Source organism: Scyliorhinus canicula, chromosome 1, assembly GCF_902713615.1.
Source record: "Scyliorhinus canicula chromosome 1, sScyCan1.1, whole genome shotgun sequence".
Classification (NCBI taxonomy): domain Eukaryota; kingdom Metazoa; phylum Chordata; class Chondrichthyes; order Carcharhiniformes; family Scyliorhinidae; genus Scyliorhinus; species Scyliorhinus canicula.
Genome location: NC_052146.1, coordinates 209,992,226 through 210,014,383, shown reverse-complemented (window position 1 = coordinate 210,014,383; position 22,158 = coordinate 209,992,226). Strand labels below are relative to the sequence as shown.

The following is a 22,158-nucleotide window of genomic DNA, read 5'->3' as shown; positions in this document are numbered from 1 at the left end:
TACTCTGCTAACATTTCTTAAATTAACATCTCAACCCAGGTGGGTGTAAGTGCAAAACTGTTCATAAGTTAGAAATCACACTGAAAAAGTCCGAAAGTATACTTCATGGCTGTGAACAGAAAATTCACCCGTTGTAGGCCCTTTCGATTAATGGACTTTGCAAATAGCTTCCATTTTTGACAAACTTGTAAATTCTATTCTGAGCAATTAAATGGTTAAGGTATTCGGCTTTTTCCATAATCACCTATGTGTGAAAATAACTTTTTTCAGAAACTATTTATTGAAGCATTTATAATTTTAACATGTTAACATTTAACAGAGCAGTCCAACACATGCAAAAACCCCACAATAACATACCCAACTTCCCCCCCGCCCTACCTCCTAGCTACCCATATATTAGATTCCCTACCCTTATTCTTCACTTCCATGCCTCCTCTTCCCCCCACCCAGCCCCCCATTCTCCCCCCACCTCCCCCTTTAAAGAAATCGATGACTGGCTGCCACTTCCGAGCGAACTGCTGTAATGAACCCCTTAAGACAAACTTAAACTTCTCTAGCCTAAGAAACCCTGCCATGTCACTAACCCACACCCCTGACTTTGGAGGCTCCAAGTCCCTCCATCCTATTAAAATCCAGATCCGGGCCTCAGGGAGGCAAAGGCCAAAACATCGGCCTCTCTCCCCTGGGCTCCCGGATCTACCGACACTCCAAAATTGCCAGCTATGGACTCAAAGTCACCCTCCCTTCCAGGACCTCTGACATGACATCTGAAAATCCCTGCCAAAATCCCCTCAGCTTCGGACAAGCCCAAAACATATGTACATGATTCGCCGGACTTTCCCCGCACCACCCACATCAGTCCTCCACATCCTCAAAAAACCTACTCATCCTGGCCACAGTCATATGAGCCCTGTGGACCACCTTGAACTGTATCAGGCTGAGCCTCGCACTGAGGGCGCATTGATTCGCCTCAGGCCCTTCTCCCATAGCTGGACTTCCAACTCCCTCACAACTCTTTCTCACACTTCCTCTTCACCTCCCCGACTGGGACCACCTTCACACTCCATCAGTTCCGTATATATTTCCAAGACACTCCCTCCCCAACCCCTGGGCGGGATTCTCCCATCCCGCGGGCAGAGTGTCCACGCCGTCTTAAACGCCGTTGTGTTTTACGACGGCGTGTACGGTGATGAGCCATCAATTGCACGAGAGACGAGTTGCTATACAAAAGTTAGGCTTTAATAAGCTAGAACTTAGCCCTGCGGTTGTCTACAATAAAATGGACGACCGCCGGGCGCTTCGACTATTTATAACTCGGTAAGGAGGCGTGGTTAACTCAGCCACTCGACCAATCGGAGAGCTGTCACATGACTGGTCTCAACCAATCGGTCGAGAGGCACATGACCGACCAGGGCCAATGGTAAGCCGGTGTTCTGCATCCATGACAGACAGCTATGCAATCATATCACCACATACGGGCCGCTGCCAGGAGTAATTCTGGCCCCGACAGAGGGCCAGCATGACACTGGAGCAGTTCACGCATGCATGCGCGGTGGTCTCCTTCAACACGCCGGCCCCGACGCAACATGGCGTAGGAGTACAGGGGCCGGCACGTAGGAAAAGAGGCCGGGGGGACAGAGAGGCCGGCCCGTCGATCTGTGGGTCCTGATTGCGGACCAGGCCGCACCGGAGGCCCCCCCCAGGGTCGGAACCCCCTTCCTCCCCACAGGCCGCCACCCGACCCTTGCGCACAGAGTTCCCGCCGGCTGTGAGCAGGTGTGGACGGCGCCGGCAGGACTCAGCCTTTTAACTGCGGCCGCTCGGCCTATTCCGGGCCGAGAATCGGCAGAACGGCCGCATAGAGCGGCCCACGACCGAATCTGCTCTGCGGAGAATCGCATGCCGGCGTTGGGGCGGCATGGCCCAGTTGCGGGGATTCTCCGGCCCAGCCCCCGGGCTGAGAGAATCCCGCCCCCTGTACCAGTTATCACTTTATCCTGTAGTCCCCTTAGACGGAGGCGAAGGTAGCTTGGAACATGCCTCCAGACAAGTCCGTACCTGCAGGTACCGGAATCCATTCCCACACAGTAACTCAACTCCGCCTCTAGCTCCTCCAGGCTAGGGAAACCCTCCTCAATGATGAGAACCCCAAATCTCTCAATCCCTGCCCGCTGCCACCCCCTAAAGCCCCAATCCATCCCCCCCCCGGAGCAAACCTGTAATTATCACAGATCGGTGACCATACCGACGCCCCCTCCCGTCTCATATGTTGCCTCCATTGCCCCCACACTCTCAGGGCTGCCACTACCACTGGGCATGTGGAGTACCAAGCTGCAAGAACGGCAGAGGTGCTGTTAACAGAGCCTTCAGACTCGTGCCCCTTGCAAGATGCCGCCTCCACTCGCTCCTACACCGACCCTTCCCCACTACCCATTTCCTAATCATCGAAATATTGGCCAACCAGTAATAGTTAACAAAGTTCGAAATGGCCAAACCCCCCTCACCATGCTCAAGGACCTTCTTCACCCTCGGGGCTTTCCCGGCCCACATAAAACCTGAGCTTGCCGCGTTCATCTTCCTAAAAATGCCTTGGGGATGAAGTTTGGAAAACACTGAAACATGAACAGCAATCTCGGGAGGACTGTCATCTTTACAGTTTGTACTCCTCCCCGCCAATGGCAGCGGGAGCACATCCCACCTATGGAAATCCTCTTTCATTTGCACAATCACCCTGCCCAAATTTAGTTTACGAGCTGACCCCAGTTCCTGGCCACCTGAATCCCCAGGTACCTAAAACTTCTTCCCACAACTTGAACAGCATCTCCCTTAGTCTCCTCTCATGCCCCCTTGCCTGGATTGCAACAACCTCACTCTGCCCCCTTCAGGTTGTAACCTGAGAACCGGCCAAATTCCTCCAGTAGTCCCATAATTTCTGCGATTCCTCCCAACGGGTCTGTTATATAAAGGAGTAAATCATCCGCATAGAGCAAGATTCTATGTTCCACCCCCCTCTCACTATCCCCCGCCAAATGTTCGATGCCCTCAGTGCCATTGCCAAAGGCTCTATGGCCAGGGCAAACAGTAGTGGGGAGAGTGGACCCCCTGCCTTGTCCCCTGCACAGACTAAAATACTTGATTGAACCCAGTTGGCCCTTATATTCACCCCACCGGTGCCTGATATAGCAACCGGACCCATTCACAAATCCCTGCCCTAACCAAAACCTTCCAGGACATCCCACAAGTACTTTCCTCCACCCGATCAAAGGCCTTTTCTGCGTCATGGCCACCACCATCTTGACCTCATGCCCATCCGCAGTCATCATTATTACATTTAGGAGCGTCTAATGTTGGACGTTGGATGTCGTCCCTTCACAAATCCCGTCTGGTCCTCTCCATTACCCCCAGAATACAATCCTCTATGGGCATGGTCAAGACCTTTGCCAGCAATTTCGCATCCACGTTTAACAGGGAGATCGGCCTATATGACCCACTACTCTCTGGATCCTATCCCGCTTCAAATAAGGAAAATCGATGCCTACGATAATGTTGTGGGAGCACTCCCAGCCTGCTCGCACTGCGGGCGCTGGGCCTTTCCTTTGTTAACTTGCAGGTCTGTCCAGTGGGCGGCGTGGTCTGACACCACAATTGCTGAATATTCAGCATCTACTACCTCAGCCAGCAGCGTTTTGTCCTGCACAAAGAAGTCTATCTTGGAATACACCTTGTGCACATAGGAGTAGAATGAAAACTCCTTAATCCTTGGCCTCCCAAATCTCCACGGATCAAGCCTCCCCCATGCGCTCCATAAACCCCCCCCCCAGCTCCTTTGCCATAGCTGATACTTTCCCAGACCTGGCACTCAATGCGATCCAGCCTTACATCTAGGACCGTGTTGAAATCCCCCCCATAATCAATTGATATCAGTCCAGGTCTGTGTGAAAAATAACTTGATTGTAGTATTTCAATATAGAAAATAATATTCGGTTGTAAATGAGTGTATTCGATATCCATGTACAGAATGGCACAAAGCAAATTAAAAACCTTTATCTTGCATTCGGTCCCACAGATTTCATCCATTTCAGTTAGATAATATTGCTGATGGGGTGGGGATTGGTGGCTTCCATGAGTTCTTGTTATACCCATTGCATTTAATTTTCTACAACAGCTTACCTTGCACTCCACAAAGACTTTGATCAGCCTCTTAGGTTCCCTGTCCTTCCCAAATTTCAAATGAAACTGTGTTTGCTTGACCTGCTGCTTGCAAAATGAGCTTCATCCCACTCCAAGTACCACCGAAACTATTATTGGTAGCACATAAACCATATCCTCCTGCTGTCCTACCTTCCTCCCTCCCTTCCAAAAATATATAAATGTACTTGTGAGACATAAAGGCGTGGGTTTACTAAATGGGAACAAAGTCCCATAGTGAACGCTTTTAACTGCATGTTTCCTGGCACTCGCAGTGCCAATAAACACTCCACTAAGTACACAAATCTTTTTTTCCCAATTAAGGGGCAATTTAGCTTGGCCATTCCACCTACTTTTGGGTTGTGGGAATGAGATCCATGCAGACACGGGGAGAATGTGCAAACTCCACATGGACAGCGGTCCGGGATCGAACCCGGGCCCTCGACACAGTGAGGCAATAGTGCTAACCACTGTGCCACCCGTGATGCTATTATATGCAGGAGTTTTCAAAGTGGGGGTCTGCGGACCCGCGGGTGGGTCACGGGTGAGTGTCAGAAGGGTCGCGGAGGCAAGATCGAATTGCTGCTCGTTGCGCCCATCAGCCGCTAGCGCAGAGTTTTTCGACAGCACCATTTAGAAGCCTGCAGGGAAAATCCTACCTAAAACGTCACTTCAGTCCCCTCCTTAATCAATTAAAAATGAGGACAGATTTGACAGTTAGGAATTCTAGCTTATTGCACCAGATTCATGTTTATCAATTCAGGTACTTTGCATTCTGGGAGTCCGTTAGCTCAATTATCCTGTCCTCACTCAATGTTGACATAAATTCAATGCACCAGGGGCTATGTGGTGAGATAACCACTGTAGTTATGTGTACTGCAGTAGGGGGATGTATGCCTGTACCTGTAATACAGGTTCCTCCGGTCAGCCCCTGCCGGCTAGCTCCGCCCACAGGGAGCTTGTGTATAAATATGTATGAGAGCTGCTCAGACCCTCAGTCTACAGTTGCGGATGGAGGGACAACATCGTACAGCAATAAAGCCTCTATTGTACTAGTCTCTCGGCTTTGAGTATAATTGTTAGCGCCACAGGCTACTAGATAGTGATTATGAACAGGAAAACTAGATGATTTTCTTTCTCTCCTTTCTCTGGGGCAAGGAAGCTTTCATGTCCCAATCTTTGCCTAGACTCAGGGAAAACTGGGGAAGTGAACGGGACATGGATTTCGAAGGTCGGTTGGCGTGGGTCCCGAAGGTTGGACCGCTGGCAAAAGTGGGTCCCGGGAAAAAAAGTTTGAAAACCACTGATTTAATGCACCTCCGGTTAGATCAGGGGCCTCATCAGGGAACGTGTGGCCGAGGCAGCACCTAGATCTGTTTTGTGTTGGCTTTAATTCCTTAGTGTAGTGAGAGATCGGGACACCATTTAAAATGATGTCCCACTCTCTGGAGCCCCCAATTGGATCTCCGACCCAAGCCCTCCCACCTGCACCTCCCCCAACACCCGCGCAGGGTACCCCCAGACCGATCGCCACCATGTGAAAAATGCCAGCTTGGCACATTGGCAGTGCCAGCCTGTTAGCTGACAGTGCCACCTGGCAGTGCCAGGGTATCACCCTGCCCAAAGAGCATGCGCCTGGGAGCCTCCGATTCCCTGGGAGACCCCCCCACGAGTGCCGTTCCATTTGGTCCCCATTTGTGGAGACCAGTACCAAACGGCGCTCCACCGCAGTCTCCGAGGTGAAGGAGATAGATCCCTCACCTCGGGAATCTGCACATTACAGTGAGACTAGTTGTCGCAAGGCGCTGCAAACTGGTGGATTCTGGGAACAGGTTCTCATGGCTTCTTTTGGCCATGCTGCGCCGCGCGAGCTGCTTTTAGGGCGGTGTGGCTGTAAAGTCGCACCCTTAAGGTGTCCGACTGTATCAAGTCAGATGTAGATTTTTACTAGCATTGTGAGGGAAAGGGGAAGGAGTCCCACTATTGTTTTGTAACTATGGTACCCATAATGTTTTGTCACTAAATCTTAAACTTGCAACAGCCCTGATTGATATGTGTGGCAAGCCAGTTGATAAATAATTTGTGATCTGTGCAATAAATGTCATGTTTCAATTGCATTTTAAAATGTTATTTTGCTTGTTAGGCTATTCATATGCCAGAATTAAACTGGGCGATTATTATTACTATGGGTATGGAACGAACGTGGATTATGAAACTGCTGCAATTCACTATCGTTTAGCTGCGGAACAGCAACACAGTGCACAAGCTATGTTCAATTTAGCATACATGTATGAACATGGACTTGGGGCAGAGCAGGTATGGAGCAGTCACTCATCTTCCTGGAATTAAAATATACATTTTGCGGGATTTTCCAGTTGAAAATGAATAGGATCTTTGGATGCTCTCCAAATTTTCCAGTTCCTGCTGTGGCCATTATTTTTCTCAATCTTTATTTGAAATAACTTGTATAATAAAATATTCTCAAAGTTACTATATTACAACATAATACATGATTCTTCAAAAAGCTCGTGAATAGAATAGTGGATGTGAGGGACAACATTTGAAGTCTATGTAACCTGGTTGAGCGGTTTAGTCAGTTTTTAAAATGTTGTTCAGCGGCATGCGAGATGCAAAGATGGGTTGATTGCCCGTGCCTACTGCCATGAGAAGATAGTGATGGACCGTCTTGAACCACGGCAGTCCTCATGATTGGCAATGTTCAGCTGGAAAATGGAGGACCTTGACTCAAATGCAACAGCTGTTCCTTCATAGCTGTTAAGTCAGGGTGGTGTGCAACTTGGGAGGGAAAGCTGGAAATGTTTGGAATTGACGCGATGGGCTGAATGGCCGCCTTCTGTCCTGTAACCATTATATGCCCACAAATCCTGATCTCATGCAGCAGGCATATGTTTAATCTATAGACCCAGCTGAGATTTGATATGTTTAATGCTCAACCACTATCTGGGCCACAAGTGGAATATTTCACATGGGGCAGAAAAAGTGGCCTTGACCTTCTTTCTCATGGTTGTAATGTTTGTACCCAACATTAAGCCTGGATTCTGAAACGGACATAATCCTGTATAAATATTTCAGTTATCTGCAGTGTCATGACGGTAACTCCTTATAAGGCTGATAAAAGTACAGCTTACATGTAAATTTCAGTTCTTGTGGCAGGGGCCAAGTACTATTAATCAGAATTAATATATATTCTTTTTAATGTCCATACTGGCGATTTTAAAAATATTTTGGAGAATGTTGCTATTTTCACATACAGCAGCCCTTACACAATTAAAAGATCCACGTTTCTTCACTGCTTCTAAGGTTTTGATCTTCACTGTACCCAAAAGTATATTCTTTGTCCAAGAGAAAATGCTGGAAAATCTCAGCAGGTCTGGCAGCATCTGTAGGGAGAGGTAAAAGAGCTAACGTTTAGAGTCCAGATGACCCTTTGTCAAAGCTGTGTTGATCATTATATCTGAATAAACCTCTCCTGCTAATTGATTTAAAATTGTTTTATTTTACGAGAATGATCCTTTTTCACTTTATCGCCATGTTCTGGATCTAACTTTTCAACTAAAATCTCAGAAAACAACTTCATGTTTCTTCCAGTTTTTCCTCATTAATTATCCAGTAATACACCAAATATCATAACTCTTAACTGAACCTGAATGGTATTTTCAATAAATAATATGCATATTCTTCCTTAGGATCTTCATTTGGCCAAAGATTCCTACGATTTGGCTGCAGAAACTAGCACAGATGCATATATACCAGTCTTTCTAGCACTTTGCAAACTTGGAGTCATAAATCTCATCCATTCGGTTCAGAATGCCAATGTAAGTATCAACGTACATTTGTTGATGCAAATAAAAAGTCCTAGGATTCCCTGTAAAGGAAATCGATTGGGAAATAGAGTGGGCCAATGGAGGAAGAGATTCACAGGGATGGTCATATGTTTGCTTTTCGACAAGGAAAGGTTTTAAAGATAAATGGAGATTGGTGGATAAGTTTTAGGAAATAGGATTTAGGTAGCTCAAGAAAACCACTATTGACAATAAAATTATGTAAATGCAATAATGTAGCACCTTTCATGATCACCTGATGTCTCAAAATGCTTTACAGCTAATGGAATACTTTTGAACTGTTGTGCGCTGTAATATAGAAAACACTCTTGGGAAGCAGTCTGTGTCCAATTCTGTGTCCTGCATAAAGCATTGATTTTGATATTTATTTAAATTAAGAGGTAGATTGTTCATGAAAGAATTTAACAAGACTATATTGTTGGCAACCCTTTTAACAAGTTGTATAGGCAACAGTTAAATTGAGGGGGAAATTATTCAACAAGAATCATTGGATTCCTGCAGATTTGCTGATAATATAATCTTTATCTTTGCAGCTCAGTGAAGTATGGAAACAAGCAAGTCTGGATCGATTGCTGTGGCTGCATTGGGATCTTTTTCTCATAATGATTTTAACTTTGCTGCTGGCTGTACTGATGGCCTATAGACACGGTTAGAAAATGTGCCATGGGAGTTGCACATCCATCTTTCTAAGTGCTGGAGTCACTGTTTCAAAGGACTGGAGTTGCTTTATGAATTTAATTTTTCTGTGGTAAACTTCCAAAAAAGATTGATGTAATGATTTAAGATACAAGTTTCAACATGCAGAAACATTAAAAACAATCAAATGTTGGTGTTTACAGATTTTTATCTTTATTCTCATATCTTTATTCTCAGTTGCTTTTTCTAGAAGTGGTGACGGGCTAATTAATGAATGTCAATTTCCGAGTTTGATAAGCAAAAAAATCTTTAAACAATTTGTGTTCATACAGCAATTAAGTAAAATATTTCAGAGTACAGCTATTAAGATTAACATTCCCATAATTTCCCAGTTCTGGGAACCACATTTCAGGAAAGATGTGAAGACATTAGAGAGTACAGAACGGACTCACAAGAATGGCTCCAGGGTTGAAGAGCTTCAATTATGAAGATTGAGTGGAGAAGTTAGGACTGATTTTCTTGGAGAAAAGAAGGCTGAGAGAGGTTCAGGATCAGGAATGGGAGGGCATAGATTATAAAATGATTAGCGAAAGAAGGAAAAGGCATTATGAGGAAAATGTTTTTCACGTTGCAAGTGGTTAAGGTGTGAAATGCACTGCCCGAGTATGTGGTGGAGGCAGGTTCAATCGAGGCATGGTCTCCTTCTAAACTGTAACAATTCTATAATTAACCTCCAAAAAAGTATGAGATTAACATCCGGGAGAGGAATTTGTTTTATACTAATGTGCAGATCTCTCTCCTTGGATTGGGGTAGTACAGATACGTACACTTGGCTACAACCAGTACCACAGGGAACTCCATTGGGGGCCATTTTGAGTTCAGCGAGAATGTGACATGGATGCAAAAATCTCACAAGAATCAGGAAATAAGATTCCCACCAGCCGAGAATCAAGTTTCCCAATTTTTCCCCATCCGTTGCTGGTGATGTAATGGGTTCACGTCCACAAAGAACGAGAGCCTCATTTTAATGATGTCATGTGAGAGTGCCTTTAAGAAATGGGATGTTTAAGCAATGTACCTTTAAGAAATGCGTAGTGATGTCAGAGTGTGGGTGGAGCTGGGCTTTAGCTCAGCCATTTTGAAGTTTTTAGTTTCAGTTTGAGGAGAAAGTGGGAGTGTCTGTGTGTTTGCAGAGCTGCAGGAAGGAAAACCACAGAGCGGGTTCTGTGGATGTCTACAAATCCAAAGACTATAAATATTTTGAATGTTACCTCATGTCTGTTGTTACAGGTGAAGTCTTTTGGATGTTTGAAGGAACATTTTGAGGGATTATTTAGTGTTGTATTATTTTCGTGGTTATCTTTGAAGTACAGGGTGTTAAGAGATCCAATGTTTATTTAAAAGTTTAATTTGAGTTCATGGAATAAACATTGTCTTTGTTTTAAAAAACCACGTGTCCATAATGTAATACCACACCTGGGAACAAGCCGTTGTGCTTCAAAAGTAAGCAATCCATTAAAGGGGTGGTTGGTTGAACTCCATGTGAGCATTTTAGGGTTCTGAAACACACCCGCTCCCATACAATTGGGGGCTCGTCCGGGATTAAGTCTATCTATTGGATGGCTTTTGTGAACTTAAAGACAGTGAAAGGACTGGCTCTGAACACATGAAAATAAGTTAAAATTGGCAGACGCAAACGGAAACGTACAGTTGGAGGAGATGGATGAGGATAATGAGACAGAGCGTCATAGTCGAAGACGTGGTGGGGATCTATTTAAATATGTCCAAGCATTGCCAAGGTTTGACGGGAAGGAGGTAGACGCCTTTTCTATTTTATTTGAGAAGGTAGACTAAACAAATGCAATGGCCACAGGACATGTGGATATTACTGATTCAAACAAAGCTGGTAGGTAGGGCTAGTGAAGTGTTTCCATCACTACCGGAGGAGGTATCGGAACGTAGGAGGAGGTGAAGAAATCCATCTTAAGTGCATATGAGCTAGTGCCTGAAACTTACTGACAAAGGTTTAGAAATTTAAGGAAAGAATTTGGTTAAACATACATGGAGTTTGAAAGGCTCAAACAGAGTAATTTTTGATAGGTGGATAAGGCCTTTGAAAATAGACCAAACGTATGAAGCTCTCACAGAAATTATACTTTGTTGAGTTTAAAAATTCAATTCCTGATGTAGTGAGAACTCATGTGGAAGAACAGAGGGTTAAAACTGGCGTGATTAGCAGCAGAAATGGCAGATGATTATGAATTAGTTCGCAAATCAAAGATGGTTTCCGTATCAGTTTCAGCCGGTGAGGGATAGAAACTGGGGACATGAGAAATACTCAAGTGGTAAAGGTGATCTGATGGGAGACAATAAGAGAGTGTACCTCAGATTAAAAAGAAATCAAGGAGGTGGAAAATAAACGAAAAGTTTCAAATGTTTATACTGTAATAAACTAGGCCATGTAAGTCACAGTGTTGGTGGTTTTGAAGAAAGGCACTGGGAAGGCTGATGTGGGTAAAACAGGATAAGATAGTGGGATTTGTTAGAGTGGTAAAGGAAAGCCCAAGGGAAGCGAAGGAGGTACAAACGATTGTACAGCCTGTTCCAAGAAGTAATTGTTAAGAAGGTGCCAGATTGTCTTTAAAGAATTTACTTGTGTGGGTAAAGTTCACTCATGTGTATCAGGAGGAGCAGGCAAAGAAGTCACAATTTTAACAGATACAAGGGCTAGTCAATCTTTAATGATAAGAGATGAGGAATTATGTAGTTTGGGAAGAATGTTGCCAGAAGAGGTGGTGATATGTGGAATTCAGGGTGAGAGGAGTAAGGTTCCATTATATAACGCAAGGTGAAGGCGCCGGGACCGGACGGATTCCCGGCGGACTTCTACAAAAAATTCGCGACAGCGCTGGCCCCGCACCTGCGGGAGATGTTCACAGACTTGCTAGCTAGGGGCACACTGCCACCCACGTTAGCACAGGCCTCAAGACCCAACGGAATGTGGGTCATACAGACCCATATCTCTGCTGAACGCAGACGCCAAAATACTGGCCAAAATCCTAGCCAAAAGGCTAGAAGACTGTGTACCTGAGGTGGTCACAGAGGACCAGACGGGCTTCGTCAAAGGTAGACAGCTTACCGCGAACATCAGGCGCCTGCTGAACGTGATAATGACCCCCCTCCAGGGAGAGAACCACAAGAGGTGATCGTCTCCCTGGACGCAGAAAAGGCCTTCGACAGAGTCGAATGGAAATACCTCATAGAGGTACTGGAGCGGTTCGGGCTTGGAACAGGGTTCACCGCTTGGGTAAAGCTCCTATACAACGCTCCCATGGCGAGTGTACGGACCAACAATACCAACTCCCAATACTTCCAGCTGCACAGGGGCACCAGACAAGGATGCCCACTGTCCCCGCTGCTGTTCGCACTAGCAATCGAACCGCTAGCAATCGCGCTCAGGGCAGCAAAAAATTGGAGGGGGATCCAAAGGGGAGGTTAGAGAGCACAGAGTCTCATTCTATGCGGATGATCTGCTCCTCTATATCTCGGACCCACAAAGCAGCATGGACGGAATCATCGCGCTCCTGAAAGAGTTTGGAGCCTTCTCGGGCTACAAACTCAACATGAGCAAAAGTGAGATCTTCCAGTACACCCGCAAGGTGGGGAGGGGGGGGGGGGGGCTGCCGTTCAAACAAGCCCGACATAAATTCCGCTACCTGGGGATCCAAATAGCCATGACTGGAAAGGGATCCACAAATGGAACCTCACCAGCCTGACGGAGGAAGTTAAAAAGGACCTGCAAAGATGGAACACCACTCCCGCTCTCCCTCGCGGGGAGAGTCCAAACGATCAAAATGAACGTTACTGGCCCAGGTTCCTCTTCCTGTTTAGATCCATTCCGATCTACATCCCCAAGGCCTTTTTCAAAGCGCTGGACAAACTTATCATGGCGTTCGTATGGGGGGTAAAAATGCTAGGATCCCAAAGAAGGTCCTACAAAAACAAAATCCAGGGGGGGGCTAGCCCTCCCGAATCTACAATTCTACCACTGGGCGGCAACAGCCGAGCGAAGTAAGGGATGGATCCAGGAGCCAGAAGCAGAGTGGGTGTGTGCGGAGGAGGCCTCCTGCATGGGAAACCTCCCTCCGGGCCCTCGCCACGGCAGCACTCCCATCCCCACCCAAAAAACACTCCAGCAGCCCAGTGGTGACGGGGCCACCCTCCAATCCTGGAACCAACTGCGGCCAGCAATTTGGCCTGTACAAAATGTCGGACAAGGCTCCCATCTGCAACAACCATAGGTTTCAAACCAGCACTGACTGAGCCACCTTCAAAGGTGGAGGCAGGACGGGGGGACATGACAGTCAGGGACCTATACACGGACGACAGGATCGCAACACTGGACGAACTGACAGAGAAATTTCAGCTAGCTGGGGGGGAACGAGCTATGGTACCTGCAGCTCAAAACTTCCTACGAAAGGAGACAAGGATGTACCCACAACCGCCACGACAGACACTACTGGAAGACCTACTGGACGCAAGTATCCTAGAGAAAGGGAACTGTAGTGACATGTATGACCGACTGGTAGATAGGGACGACACCGTACTGACGCAACAAGAAGGAAATGGGAGGCGACCTGGGGATGGAGATAGGGTGGGGACTCTGGAGCGAAGCACTGCATAGGGTCAACTCCACCTCCACCGTGCGCAAGGCTCAGCCTGACGCAACTAAAAGTGGTACATAGAGCCCACTTAACGAGAAACTGTACGAGTAGGTTCTTCCCGGAGGTGGAGGACAGATGTGAGCGGTGCCAAGAGGCCCGGCCAACCACGCCCACATGTTCTGGTCTTGCCCAGACTTGTGGAGTACGGGACAGCCTTCTTCGAGGCTATGTCCAAAGTGGTGGGGGTGAGGGTGGAGCCATGCCCGATAGTGGCGGTCTTCGGGGTTTTCAGACCAGCCAGATCTATTCCTGGGGAGGAGGGCGGATGCCCTTGCCTTTGCCTCCCTGATCGCCCACCGTAGAATCCTGTTTGGCTGGCGGTCAGCAGCACCGCCCAGAGCTGCAGACTGGCTGTCCGACCTCTCGGAATCTCTCCAAATGGAGAAAATCAAATTCGCCATCCGAGGGTCAGACGAACGGCTTCCACAGAACGTGGAGCCATTCATGCAATTGTTCCGGGATCTGTTTGTGGCCAACGTACAAGAGGAAGAATAGTCGGGTGGCCAAGAATCAGGGGAAAATGGACAGGAATCGGGGGAAGGTAGCCGGGGGGGGGTTACGGGCTCGTTATGGGGGTTTGATGGCAAGCCAAGGCCCAAAACCAAACTATAAATAAATGCCTATAACAATGTGCCTCGGCCATATTGGGGAATGTAAAATATGTATGCTGGCTAAAGGGGGCGGCCACAATTGTTGTTATGAAGATGCTTACCTGTAAATATTCATGTTAAATTTTTGTGTTTTCTTTTTTTCTCTCTAATAATTTGTAATTTGTCATATATAAAATATGAAAACTCAATAAAAAACATTTATAAAAAAATATAAGGTAAGGTTGGAAAGTCCAGTGAAGAGTGGTGAAGTGGTAGTAGGAGTAATAGAGAAACTATCTTGTCCAGGAATACAGTCTATCTTGGGTAATGATATAGCTGGATCACAGGTGGGAGTGATGCCTACTGTGGTTGATAAGCCAGTGTAAAATCAGACAACTGAAGGGTTGAAGGACGAATATCCTGGGATTTTTCCAGATTATGTAGTAACAACGTCACAAAGTCACAGGTTAAGACGAGGAGAAATCAAAGAGTGAAGATGAAGTTGAAGTGCAATTATCAGAAACGATTTTTAATCAGATGGTTGAAAAAGAACAAGAACAGGTGGAGGATGAGGCGGATATTTTTAGTTCAGGAAAATTTGCGGTGTTACAACAGAAAGATGTAGAAATAAAACGTATATATCAGAAAGCATATACGTAAGAGGAATCTGAGAGTATACCAGAGTGTTATTACCGTAAAAGTGATGTCTAGATTAAAAAATGGAGACCTGTACATATGCAGGTGGATGAAAAGTGGGCAGAAGTTTCATCAAGTAGCATTGCCGGTAGGGCATAGAAATGGAGGTGTTGCGAGTTGCACATGAGGTACCAGTGGGAGGTCATTTGGGAATAAGGAAAACTCAAGCTAAATCCAGAAAATGTTTTTGGCCTGGACTGCATAAAGATGTAGTTAAATTTTGTCAATCATGTCACACATGTCAAGTGATAGGGAAACCTCAAGCAGTGATAAAACCAGCACCCTTAATACCCATTCCAGCATTTGAGGAACCTTTTACAAGGGACAATAAGCGATTTTCATTTCATTTTCATTTCATAATTGAAAAATGAAAAAATGAAAATCGCTTGTCACGAGTAGGCTTCAATGAAGTTACTGTGAAAAGCCCCTAGTCGCCATATTCCGGCGCCTGTTCAGGGAGGCTGGTACGGGAATTGAACCGTGCTGCTGGCCTGCCTTGGTCTGCTTTCAAAGCCAGAGATTTAGCACAGTGTGCTAAACCAGCTCCTAATTGATTGTGTCGGACCGCTTCCTAAAACAAAAAGTGGGAATCAATATCTTTTGACTATAATGGATGTGTCTACTAGGTTTCCAGAGGCCATTCCAGTCCGTAATATTACAGCTAAAAGGATTGTGGAGGAGTTACTTAAATTATTTACTGGATATGGACTACCCACAAAAATACAATCGGATCAAGTATCAAATTTTACTTCAAAGTTATTCAAAGAAGTTATGGATAGCTTCGGAATAAAACAATTTAAATCAATGGCATACCATCCAGAATCGCAGGGAGCATTAGAAAGGTGGCATCAGACATTAAAGAAAATATTGAGGGCGTGTTGTCAAGATTATCCAGAGGATTGGGATAAAGGAATCCCATTCGTATGGTTTGCAATTAGGGATGCACCTAATGAGTCTACCAAATTCAGTCCTTTTGAACTAATTTTTGGTCATGAGGTAAGAGGACCACTTAAATTGATTTAAGAAAAAATTGGTGGGTGAGAAATCTGAAATTACACGATTGGATTACTTATCAAATTTTAGGGAACGATTAAATAGAGCAGGTGAATTGGCTAGACAACATTTGAAAGTTGTACAAAATGTGATGAAACGGGTAGCAGACAAGAAATCCAGAGTTCGTAGTTTTGCCAGTGGAGATAAAGTTTTAGTGTTATCAGTGGTAGGTGAGCCTTTAAAAGCTAGGTTTTGTGGACCGTATATGATTGAAAGGAAATTAAGTGAGGTGAATTATGTGGTTAAAAACACCAGATAGAAGGAAGACTCACCGAGTGTGTCATGTGAATATGCTTAAAAAGGTACTTTGAAAGGGAAGGAGAGAAAAAGATTTTATTGATTCTAACTCAAAGTAACAAACCAAATCCAGATGACATGTGAATTTGACATACCTCAGATTAAATTGGAAAATGAGGATGTTCTTAAAAATTGGGACGAATAAGTCGGATGCTGGCCCACCAGCTCCGGAAGCGGGAGGCAGCGAGAGAGATAGGGGGAGTCACAGATGCAGGAGGGAACTTGGTGCGGGGTGGCAGGGACATTAATGGGGTGTTCAGATCCTTTTACGAGGGGCTGTACTGGGCACCCTAGGGAGGCGGGCGGAATGGACCGCTTTCTGGATAGGCTGGAGTTCCCAAGAGTAGAGGATGAGCGGGTGGAGGGTCTGGGGGCCCCAATCGAGTTGGAGGAGCTAATGGAGGCGCTGGGGAGCATGCAGACAGGGAAAGCGCCGGGACCTGATAGGTTCCCGGTGGAATTTTACAAGAAGTTTTCAGATCTGCTGGGCCCGCTGCTTGTGAGGACCCTGAATGAGGCGAGATAGGGGGGGGGGGGGGGGGGGGGGCTCTGCCCCCGACGATATCCAGAGCAATCAGCACTTTGATCCTGAAGCAGGACAAGGACTCCCTTCAGTGTGGGTCTTACAGGCCAATCTCGCTCCTTAACGTAGATGCAAAGTTGTTGGCAAAGGTACTGTCCAGAAGGGTGGAAGATCTGGTCCCGATGGTTATCATGAGGACCAAACGGGGTTGTGTGAGGGGAGGCAACTGAATGTCAATGTACGGCGGCTTCTTAATGTTATGATGATGGCGCCGGTGGCTGGGGAGGCGGGAATAGTAGCATCGATGGATGCGGAGAAAGCTTTTGACAGGGTGGAGTGGAGTTACCTGTGGGAAGTGCTGAGGAGGTTTGGGTTTGGTGAAGGATTCATCGTTAGGGCGCAGAAGGCCCTGAGAGTAAGGAGGGTATTCCTGGAGCAAAGAAGGGAGGCAGGCGGTTTGGCGTTGCCCAACCTGTGTGGGTATTACTGGGCTGCAAATGTGGCAATGATTCGCAGGTGGGTGATTCCCCGGTGGCGAGTGTGGTGACGAACGGGAGGAGGTCGGAGGACTTTCGGCTTTCCAGAGGGACGAGGCAGGGGTGCCCCTTGTCTCCCCTGCTCTTCGCGTTAGCGATTGAGTCCTTGGCCATGGCGCTGAGGGATTCGAAGAACTGGAGGGTGATTGTGCAGGGGAGGGGAGGAGCACCGGTTGTCGTTGTACGCAGATGATTTATTGTTGTATGTCGCGGATCCGGCTGGGGAAATGCCAGAGGTGAAGAAGATACTTGGGGAGTTTGGGGACTTTTTGGGCTACAAGCTCAATGTGGGGAAAAGTGAGCTGTTTGTGCTGCACCTGGGGGACCAGGAGAGGGAGATAGGAGAGCTCCCGTTGAAGAGGGCTGAGAGGAGCTTTAGAAAGCTTGGGATCCAGATAGCTAGGAGCTGGGGGCCCCTGCACAGGCTTAACTTTGAGGCTGGTGGAGCAGATGGAGGAGTTTAGGAGGTGGGATGCGCTGCCGCTCTCTTTGGCGGGCAGAGTCCAGTCGGTTAAGACGACGGTGCTTCCGAGGTTTTTGTTTCTTTTCCAGTGCCTCCCCATATTTATTCCAAAGGCTTTTTTCAAAAGGGTGAATAAGTGTATTCTAGGGTTCGTGTGGGCGCGGAAGGCCCGGAGAGTGAAGAGTGTATTCCTGGAGTGAAGGGAGGCAGGCGGTTTGGCGTTGCCCAACCTGTGTGGATATTACTGGGCTGCAAATGTGGCAATGATTCGCAGGTGGGTGATGGAGGGGGAGGGTGCCGCATGGAAGAGGTTGGAGGTGGCATCCTGTGTGGGGACGAGTTTGGAGGCTTTGGTGATGGCCCCGCTTCCACTCACCCCAGCAAGATATTCCACAGAGTCCGGTAGTGGTGGTGTCCCTCAAAATCTTGGGGCAGTGGAGACGGCACAGGGGGGAAGCGACGGCCTCAGTGTGGGCCCCGATACAGGGCAATCACCAGTTTGCACCGGGGAGAATGGATGGTGGGTTTGGGAGTTGGCATAGGGCAGGCATCAGACGGATGGGGGAACCTTTTCCTTGATGGCAAGTTTGCGACTTTAGAGGAGTTGGAGGGGAAGTGGGGCCTCCCCCCGGGAATGCTTTCAGGTATATGCAGATCAGGGCGTTTGTTAAGCGGCAGGTGGCAGAGTTCCCGCTGCTGCCGCCTAGGAGGGTGCAGGATAGGGTGCTCTCAGGGACGTGGGACGGTGAGGGGAAGATCTCGGCAATTTATCAGTTGATGCAGGAAGAGGAGGAGGCCTCGGTGGAGGAGCTGAAAGCGAAGTGGGAGGATGAGCTAGGGGAAGAGATTGAGGATGGGACGGAAGCGGACGCCCTGGAAAGGGTGAACTCGTCCTCTTCTTGCACACGGCTCAGCTTAATTCAGCTGAAGGTGCTGCATAGGGCGCACATGACAGGGGCCAGGATGAGCCGGTTCTTTGGGGGGGGAAACAGGTGAGGGAGGTGTTCGGGAGGCCCGGCGAACCACACCCATATGTTTTGGGCATGTCCGGCATTGGAGGGGTTTTGGAAGGGGGTGGCTGGGACTCTGTACAAGGTGGTCGGTTCCAGGGTGGAGCCGGGCTGGGGGCTCGCAATCTTTGGGGTAGCATCGGAGCCGGGAGTGGAGGAGGCGAGAGAGGCCGGCATTCTGGCATTTGAGTCTCTAGTAGCCCGCCGCAGGATTCTTTTACAGTGGAGGGACGCGAAGCCCCCGAGTTCGGAAGCCTGGATTACCGACATGGCCGGGTTCATCAAGCTGGAAAAGGTCAAGTTTACCCTGAGGGGGTCGGTACAAGGGTTCTTCCGGCGGTGGCAACCTTTTCTCAATTTCCTGGCGAAGGACTAGAGGGTGGTCAGTCTCTGCAGCAACCTGGGGGAGGGGGTCCGGGGCTTGTTAAGGGGGTTTATTTTTGCAACGGTGTGCTTGTTATTTTCTTCTTTCTTGTATTGTTGTTCGTTATTAATTTATTACTTTGTATTGGGGGGGGGGGGGGGGGCGGTTCTTTTTCTGTGTAGATTTACACCTTGTTTACTTTAACCGTGGGGAGAAAATTTGTTGTTGAAAAACTTGAATAAAAATTATTTATTTTTTTTAAAATTGGGATGAATTGTTAAATTACCTTCCAGAGGAAAAACGAATTGACCTGAAGAAGTTATTGATATCACATGGGCAAGTTTGTAGAGATAAATTGGGAAGTACTAAAATGGCTATACATGATGTAGATGTGGGAAATGCGGTTCCGATCAAACAACATCCATATAGACTTAACCCTTTAAAATTGGCACAGGTTAACAGAGAGATTGAGGGAATGCTTAAAAATGGCATAATTGAAGTGGGTTGCAGCCAATGGAGCTCACCCATAGTGATGGTATCTAAACCAGACGGTACCCAACGGTGGTGTGTGGACTACAGAAAGGGGAATACAGTTACAAGAATGGACTCTTATCCGATCCCACGTTTGAAGGATTGCATTGAGAAAGTGGGACAATCTGCTTTTATTTCCAACTTCCAGACATGGAAAGAACATTTAAAACATCATATGGAGTTCTTCGATCGACTTCAGGCGGCGGGTTTGGTGATGAACCTAGCCGAAGTGAATTTGGAAAGCTCGAATCACTTTCCTGAGGAGTTCCGATACCCTCAAGAAGAAGGGAAATAATGCGATTTCTTAGCATGAGTGGATTTGATCAAACATTTGTGCAAAAGTTTTGTGGCGTGATTACTCCACTGATAGACTTGCTAAAGAAACGTCAAAAATTTCAATGGACAGCGGACTTTCAACAGGCATTTGACTGCCTGAAAGCTATGGTAACCAATGTTCCTGTATTGGAGAATTGCAAGGGTCTCTGTGGTCAGATTGAACTAAAGTATCTGATTCTAAAGACAAATGCCGAGGAGTAGAGGAATGGCTGGATCGTGCAGAGACTTTCTTGTTCAAGGAGACTGTCAATCGAGAAGGTTTTCGGTTGGAGGCAGAAGTGTTTGAGTGTGTTGTTTTCTTTAAATGAAAATGTATATTTACTGTGTGTATTTCTTAGTGGATGGTGCAAAAGTGAAAAATTAAACCATCTTGAAGTTGATGGGTTTTTTTTTCTTGGGGGTTGTCATGTGAAAGTGCCTTCAAGAAATGGATGTTTAAGCAATGTACCTTTAAGAAATGCAGTGATGTCAGAGTGTGGGTGGAGCTGGGCTTTAGCTCAGCCATTTTGAAGTTTTTAGTTTCAGTTTGAGGAGAAAGCTGGGAGTTTCTGTGTGTTTTGCAAAGAGCTGCAGGAAGAAAACACAGAGCGGGTCTGTGGATGTCTGCAAATCCAAAGACTATAAATATATTGAATGTAACCTCATGTCTATTGTTATAGGTGAAGTATTTTGGATGTTTGAAGGAACATTTTGCGGGATTATTTAGTGTTGTATTATTTTCGGGGCTATCTATGAAGTAAGGGGTGTTAAGAGATCCAATGTTTATTTAAAAGGTTAATTTGAGTTCATGGAATAAACATTGTTTTGTGTTTAAAAACCACGTGTCTACAATTGTAATACCACACCTCGGGAACAAGCCGTGTGCTTTAAAAGCAACAATCCATTAAAGAGGGAGGTTGGTTGAACTCCGTGATACATTTTGGGGTTCTGAAAACACCGCTCCCATAACAATGCTTTTACATACTGTTAAATAAATTAGTGAGCCCTCCGCCACATCATCCAACCTCACTGAATGTTAAGACTTCGCTGATATAACATCACCAAGGTTTACAACAGCTATTTAAAAATGTGAATCAGTTGAGGGGACCCCCCCAGGGATGCAACGGCAAATATAGCCAGGGGGGGGGGGGGGGGAAGAAAGAGTGACATGCCTGGGCAATGCCAGGGGGCAGTTGTACCTCTGGGGAGCCCCGTGTAATTTTTCTTTTGGTGGGGGGGGGGAGGGGGAAAGAGAAGCAAGACTTAAAAATGCACCATGCAGTCCAGCCCAATATACTGATGGACGGCTAAACTAGATGTTCTCAAAATTATGTCCTTTGGTCTTGAGGTTGCAAATCTAAAGTCCATACCATGGGATTGGCCAGGATGGGAGTTTATAGAGTACACTTGAGAAAAAGTGCATCAGAAGTAGAGGATTGGGAGATAGACAGTTAGAGAAGTATTGTGAATGGAATGCTAAAGGGTGAGCAGTTGAGAGTTTGAAAATAGAGTTGTAAGTGACCTACACAATCTAACAGCAAGAATTCAAATCACTACTTGACAACCAAATGTCTCTACTTTAAATCTAAGTAGCAGTGATGTAAAACTGGTGCTATTTGAGAAAATATCTGACCTTCATCGATTTAATCAATGGTTAAACTATTTTGACTGGGGAAACTGCAGAGTTTTTAAAAAAAAATAATTTTTATTCAAATTTTTCAACAACAAATTTTCTCCCAACAATAAAATAAACAAGGCATGGGAAAAACAGAAAGAAAAGCCCCTCCCCCCCAATACAAAGTAATAAATTAATAACAAAAAAGTAACAAACATATAGTTGCAAAAACCCCCTTAACAGACCCATAATCCACCCCCCTCTCCCAGGTTGCTGCTGAGATTGACCACCCCCTAACACTCCGCCAGGAAATCAAGAAAAGACTGCCACTGCCGGAAGAACCCTTGCACCGACCCCCTCAGGGCAAACTTGACCCTCTCCAGTTTGATGAACCCGGCCATGTCGTTAATCCAGGATTCCGGGCTCGGGGGCTGAAACTGCAGAGTTGAGCACAAGCGTCAGGAGATTATAGCATAAGTAATGACACGTCAGTGAGGCTGTAATTTCTTGGGACATCACAACAAAACTCAAATTTGTGTGCAACTCCTGTAGGAGCTGCTAAATAATGATGAGGAGCAGAGACATGACTATTTTTCCCCTCCCAAGTGAAAAAAAACACAGGCTGAAGCTACTGCTGGGATTATTATCATCAGCCTAACGTAATTCAAAGCGGACTGGCTTTCTAGCCTGAATGCCTCAGCTCCTCAGTAATCACCTACATCTGTTAGGAAAAGCATAGGGGTTTATGCCAGGC

General features: G+C 46.5%; 2 protein-coding genes across 6 annotated transcripts in view; one reads left to right on the top strand and one right to left on the bottom strand.

Moving 5' to 3' along the window:
* LOC119971408 (protein sel-1 homolog 1-like) overlaps positions 1-8,903 on the top strand; it is a 122,259-nt gene extending 113,356 nt beyond the window's left edge. For all 5 annotated transcript variants that reach the window (XM_038806901.1, XM_038806918.1, XM_038806909.1 and 2 more), the window contains 3 exons: positions 6,332-6,504; positions 7,896-8,024; positions 8,585-8,903. In XM_038806901.1, the coding sequence (XP_038662829.1) occupies positions 6,332-6,504; positions 7,896-8,024; positions 8,585-8,704 (422 nt within the window). In that variant the 3' untranslated portion in view covers positions 8,705-8,903. The remainder of the gene's footprint in view (positions 1-6,331; positions 6,505-7,895; positions 8,025-8,584) is intronic.
* ndufaf5 (NADH:ubiquinone oxidoreductase complex assembly factor 5) overlaps positions 6,498-22,158 on the bottom strand; it is a 36,893-nt gene continuing 21,232 nt past the window's right edge. Inside the window, exon 12 of the mRNA XM_038806946.1 lies at positions 6,498-7,589. The gene's annotated coding sequence lies outside the window, so the exon portion shown is untranslated. The remainder of the gene's footprint in view (positions 7,590-22,158) is intronic.